This window comes from Pyrus communis, chromosome 5 (genome assembly GCF_963583255.1).
Source record: "Pyrus communis chromosome 5, drPyrComm1.1, whole genome shotgun sequence".
Taxonomy (NCBI): Eukaryota; Viridiplantae; Streptophyta; class Magnoliopsida; order Rosales; family Rosaceae; genus Pyrus; species Pyrus communis.
The window spans coordinates 807,738-813,798 of record NC_084807.1 but is presented as its reverse complement, the minus strand read 5'-3'; the positions used below and the strand labels follow the sequence as shown (position 1 = coordinate 813,798).

At 32.8% G+C, this 6,061-nt stretch overlaps 1 protein-coding gene across 1 annotated transcript; it reads right to left on the bottom strand.

The window, feature by feature from the left end:
* Nucleotides 1-1,091: 1,091 nt before the first annotated feature.
* LOC137735554 (polygalacturonase) lies at nt 1,092-4,926 on the bottom strand. The gene is made up of 9 exons (XM_068474978.1): nt 4,653-4,926; nt 4,306-4,437; nt 3,751-3,915; nt 3,217-3,237; nt 2,835-3,042; nt 2,080-2,161; nt 1,876-1,984; nt 1,590-1,706; nt 1,092-1,344 (listed from the first exon to the last, which is right to left on the bottom strand). The coding sequence occupies exons 1-9, from the start codon at nt 4,896-4,898 to the stop codon at nt 1,117-1,119; spliced, it is 1,308 nt and encodes a 435-aa protein (XP_068331079.1). The 5' UTR covers nt 4,899-4,926; the 3' UTR covers nt 1,092-1,116.
* Between the last annotated feature and the right edge of the window lie 1,135 nt (nt 4,927-6,061).

Genomic DNA, 6,061 nt, shown 5'->3' with positions numbered 1-6,061 from the left:
TTATTGCCATTGAATTTCGCACATCGTTTGTATTCTTTTTGTAGAAAACTTCGAATACAGGAATCTTTTTATTTCTTATTGTCCCCATCCTCTTAATCATCGTAGCAATAAACTTGTACTTTCACCATTCAATTTAATGATTTTGTGAACTACTTCCGAGTCTTCCTTCAAGTCCTAATGGTGGAGAATATATTTGTTGTAGTACAAGTCTTTGGTAGGACCCGGCCCTCCAATTCCGAGATTCAAATCAATGTGAGGTCCAACCCTCCTGTTCATTCTAATGACCACTTGCACATCTTCAAAGTTGGTATGAACTAACTCAGACAATTCTGATATCATTGTCAACATGCTGTATTTCATTTCAAGAATTGAATTAACTGCAATTTTGCCCAACACAACAGCCTTGTAATCACGTAGGACGTTAATTCTATCAGCTTGAACCATTTTTCGTATAACTCTTGCAACACGTTGACATTACCCCCCTCAACTATTCCAATAGCAATATGGCTCGGGTTTATCACGTCGTGAACAGCAGTGCCTTGTGATAAGAAATCCAGGTTATAAAACACTGGGTACCAAGCGGATTTTGCATCAATATGCGTTGGGTGTGATTTTTATTAAATCAATTGGCAGGGTGAATTTCTCAACTATTATCTTTTCAGCAGTTGATTTAGTCATCACAAATTTCACAGCTGCTTCCCAACATGTGAGGTCTAACGAACCTTTAGGGTGGATTTCGCAATTATTATCTTTTCAGCAATTGATTTAGTCATCACAAATTATTCTTTAGCAACACTGTATTAGTCTATTTCTCTCTGTTGTAATTAGATAACGAGAACACGTTGGGATCCTCACCTTGAATGGGATAACTTTATTTTTCATTACTAATTACAAGTAAGCCTACAATAAATTTGTTTCAATTCTGGCAATACTATAATAACTGTGCAAATAAAGACAAATGCAAATCCCCACCTCCCCACAACATCAATTAAACTAAGTGTAAATTATAAAATTAATCCCTGAATTTTCACCATATTTCGGATGGAAGGACCAATTTTTCACATTCTTAAAGACGAAGTCGGTGAAAGTTCATGAACCAATTTTATAATTTACTCATTAAATTAACGAAGAGCATTTTGGAGAAACCGTTCCTCTATGGCTTAAATCGACATGCTCACACGAAGCTTGGGCAATTTCATTGGCTAGAGATCTTAGGTTTACGTCTTTTAACAAAATGTCTTGACATCCGAAACTCTTGCTGCAGTCAAATTTCACTGCCACTTTTGAAGCACTTGTGCCTTTCACATTCTCATATACCACATTGCTTATTTTCACAGTTGAAGCCTGCACAAAATGATCGCTATTATAATGTGTACTACTACAGGCGTTATTATTAGTACTTTAAAAAAAAAAAGTCATTTTACACTTCTCAAAATGCATTTCGTCGTAATATTTATGTATGTCTTGAGTGAATGATGATCTTTTAATCTAAACTTTTCCACCATACAATAACTTACAAATTATGTTTTTACTGTTAGATAGTTTAATAGAATCTTGTGGATAAAATGTAAAATTAGACCGTGCATTACCTGTTCTTGGCATGGTGAATCCTGATCGCAATAGTATTGGTCTATGATAATTGGATTGCTCACATTGGCCATCATAACATTTTTGAATCTGATGTTTGTTGCATACCCAGACCCGCCCTATTTATCAAACAAAATTGACCAATATGTGTCATTTGATTTATACACATGTACATGAAATAAAACGAAAACCCTTTTCTGTGTCAAAAAGTTAATTGACTGCATTGTATGTGTAATGTGTGTCTGCATTCCCAGTCTTACACATATATGGTTGAAAATGAAGTCTTACCTGCCAAGTCTTTATTCTTAATCCGTTAGTGGTGCCAATAATTTTGGCTTTAGAAACCACCACATCTGAAACCTCTGCTTGTGAATTTCCAGCTCCTAAGCTTCCAATGCTGCAATATGACATCACCAGAATAAGTATGAAATTATTTTGTACAAGATAATCGAAAAATTAATATCATGTTTAATGTATCTGATGGAATGTTACCTAATTCCATGACCTGGTCCGCAGGTTATATCATCAGCTTGAACATTTTTTGACCCACTTACTATCGAAATACAGTCATCACCTTCAATTCATTAATAACATAAAAGAAAACATGAGTAATATTAGTTTGGGTGGATTAATATTTCTTTCAAATTTTATAATTGGTGCTTTATAACAGTTTGAGATATTATGTTATTAGAACATCCTTAACTAATTTTTTTTGTTGGACTTAATTTAGACTACCGAATTAGAAGACATATTCAAAGGAGAGGTTAGTTTACCATTTATAGTGTAAATTGACAGCATGAACGGAGCCAGAATTATTTTTTAGTGAGGTGAACTTTGAATGATGAAATTAAATTAATATTTTGATACCATACTATCAACTTATTGTCCAGCAACATGATTTTGGGTATCTGGTGTTTAGAACAGTAAAATTGTAACCATTAGTTAATGGAAAAATTACATGGCACGAAATGGAGAGAGAATAAGAAAAGTATAAATGCGAGAGGGTATTTTAAGTTGAGTGTTTTGACTGAAACTTCATTTATGAGTATACAGATTATTATACTTTTACTTAAGAGTATTTTTCATGGTAAAAAGAGTTGAGTGGAGGTAGCTGTCTCTAGTGAGCATATGTTGCCTCCGTCCGTGCTTAGATTAGATTACTAATTCAAAGACACATTCAAATAAGAGGTCACTTTACTAGTTATAGTGTAAATTGACAGTCTAATAAAATAAGAGTTTAAATATACCTGTTCTAATGAGACAGTTGCTTATCCGAATATTTTGTGTTGCTGTGACATGGATTCCATCTGTGTTTGGGCTATCGCCTGGTGCGGTCACTATGAGATTCGAAGCTTTTACATTCACACAAGACTGAAAAGATAGATGCATTTTCTGGGCATTTCGGAACCTCACATTGTCTACTTCCAAAGTGTTGCACCCGAAGAAAGTCACGGCCTTTCATGAACAAGAACAAGAAAGGAAAAGAAAAAGAAGACAGCGATACAGATTTCAGTATTTAATTAATGGAAACGAAAATTCAATACCCTAAGAGTGTTTCTCTTCTTGAAATATAATCTTTGTTTGATATAATCATTAGTACTTGGAAATAAATAGGTCCCAAAAACTTACATTTGGTGCGAGCGTGCAAGGCTGTAAGATAATGGAAGGTTCCACAAAAGAAAACAAAATATTGTTAGTCTTTGCATATAGAAATGGGTATTCAAAGTTTAAATTTAAAAAAAAAAAAGATTTTTGACAAGTTTATTAAAAAAAATTAACTAACACAATTGTCATTTAGAATCAACTTTAACAAACAAATAGGCAATTCGTAATACTTTTACCAATTACAAACAGTTCAATAACTAAAATATCTTATATTTTATTATTTGTTGCAAAAAAGATATTTATGTATCGTGATTTTATAATAAGGACTTTTAAAGATGATTGAATTTATTTTTAGGTTTTAAAATTTGGCTTGATTTTTGTTTTCAATTTTCAATTTTTTGAATCTTAAAATAAAAAAATCGTTACCAAATAAATTTTTAATTTTTTAAAATATAAAAACTAAAATGATTATGAACAATTGAATGAGAGCAAATAGTTACCAAAAGGGTTTCTAAGTCATGCACAACAAGTAATTCCATTAGTAATGGCATAACTTACAAGGGATTCGTTAACTTTGCATGAGTTTTGCCACCATTTCCTTCCATTGCCATTGATGGTGCCACCACCTTCAACTCTGAAGTTAGTCAAATTTGTAAACAAAATCCAATGCCGTAAGTCCGTATAATCTGATCGTTTGGTAGAGGCTTTGATGGTTCCATAGATCTAGTAAAATGAATCCAATTAATAAGAGCAGATACGTTTTTTTTTCCTATAAAATCTAAATAGTAAAATATACAAGTAATGTTATGTATTCACTATGCCGCACACAATTGTTTATATTGTAATTATATTACCTGGGAAGCAAGTAACTCTCTCTAAAATCCTCTAACCTTTCTTCCTCTTTCTTGTCGTCCATCTCTCTTTTCTCTCTCTAAGTTTTGGCCTACGAAACGTATAGTACATATATATTCTTTATACTAGTATTTATATTTTATATTCATCCCCACCATTCAACTATATGATTCTACCCAAACAAGTATATTAGGTCGATTGTAGATGGATATACAGTTTGCATGTTATGTATGTGCATTTATTATGGTATATGTGACTCACCTTGAGCGTGACATCAGATTTGCAAGGGCCGGAGAAATTCATTGGCTTCAGACGATAGACCCTATTCTTAGGAACCACAAGCTCAACACCTCTTTTAGAAGAACAAGCCTTCTCCCAAGCGTTCATAAATGCCTGTATAAAACACGTACAATTATAATTATCAAACCACAACCAGTTAAGAACCCTCATTCTACTCATGATTAAACTCTCATGCATGTTAGTTGTTAGAGAGATCATCAACAATGTGATCGAATAGCGTCATTAAAAGAAGAAAATAAAGAAATAATCTTCTTGAGAAGAGCTCGAGGGTTATTACGACTACGGCTTTCCTCGTACAACTGGGTTACCTGGGTATCATCCCCTCCATCTCCTTTTGCTCCAAAATGATCCACATTTACAGTAACATTCTTTGCTGAAGTTGATTGAAGCCTTCTTGTTCGATGGTGACGATGAAGATCAAGTACAACTAGTGGGTTCCCTAGGTCACTACTAAAAGAGAAGGGAAATGAGGCTAATATTATGAGAAGTACTGAGAGAAACTGGTTTTGTGAAAACATTGTAACTTTCACTTTTTGACACAGACACAATTGCATGTCCACAATTCCAGATGTTCAAGACAGACGTTTGGATGATATATATGTGGGATGTGATCGTGAAGGCCTAATGCATATTTATAGAAGAGTAGTCAAAGCTTTCTAGAGAGAGAGAGAGAGAAAGGTAGGCACTTTGAGAATTAGAAGCAATGACTGCTGAGACTTAGAGAGAATCTTCACGAGTCAGAGAGGTATGGAGATTGAGCAGCAGGAGGTTGAGACGAAAGGATTTAGTTGGCAGGTAGCCGACTCTGGTTTCATACAATTAGTTTTCTATCCACTAAAGAAACATATATATGACGAAATATGAATGGAATGGCCGAGTTTAGTTTGGTTACCGGTGCTGGTTTACCAACACGCGAGAAATTTTTATGTATTTTATATTCAATTGAGATTTTGAAAGATTTTAATTTTTTTTTATTTTATAAATTCAGGAGTATTCAATTATGATTTTAAATAATTCTCTAAGTCTAAGGGTATTCAATCAGGATTTTAAAAGAATTTATAATATTTCAGGTATATTCAATTACAAATTGATTTTTAAAGATTTTAAATAGTTAGGGAATTCGAGAAAATTCATTGTGTATTTTAAGCATTCTTAAATCTCACATCTCCTTTGAGGGAATTCATTCAAAGTTTTACATAGACTCTTTAGAAATCAATTAAACTCTATCAAAATCCATGGACTTATAAATTTATTAAAATCTCTCAGAATCTCAATTGGATACATCCTAATTTACCATTTGAATGAAATCATAACACTACACGATGATGTTCCCAATTCACCAAACAAATCTCCTTAAATACCAACATATATTTGGGAATATAAATCCTACAATTAAAAAGTTTCCGTAAAACCAATATACACCATTTAAAGATTAGGTAATGAAAACCCAAAAAAGAAATTACTCGAACCCATTTAAGAGTTTGAGATACATTCTAAATGTGTAAATCATAGACTAGTAAACTTCCACGATCGATAATCAGTAGTAAACTTCCAAAACAAATGTGGAAAATATATGGCTTTCCAAACTAATTCCAAACAAAGAGGTCCGAATAGAAATAACTGATTACAAATCATAACTAATTAATAAAACTCTCTTTGTCGACTAAAAAAAGTGTGAAAAGACAAATTAATCTTCTATCATACAAAAAAAAATGAT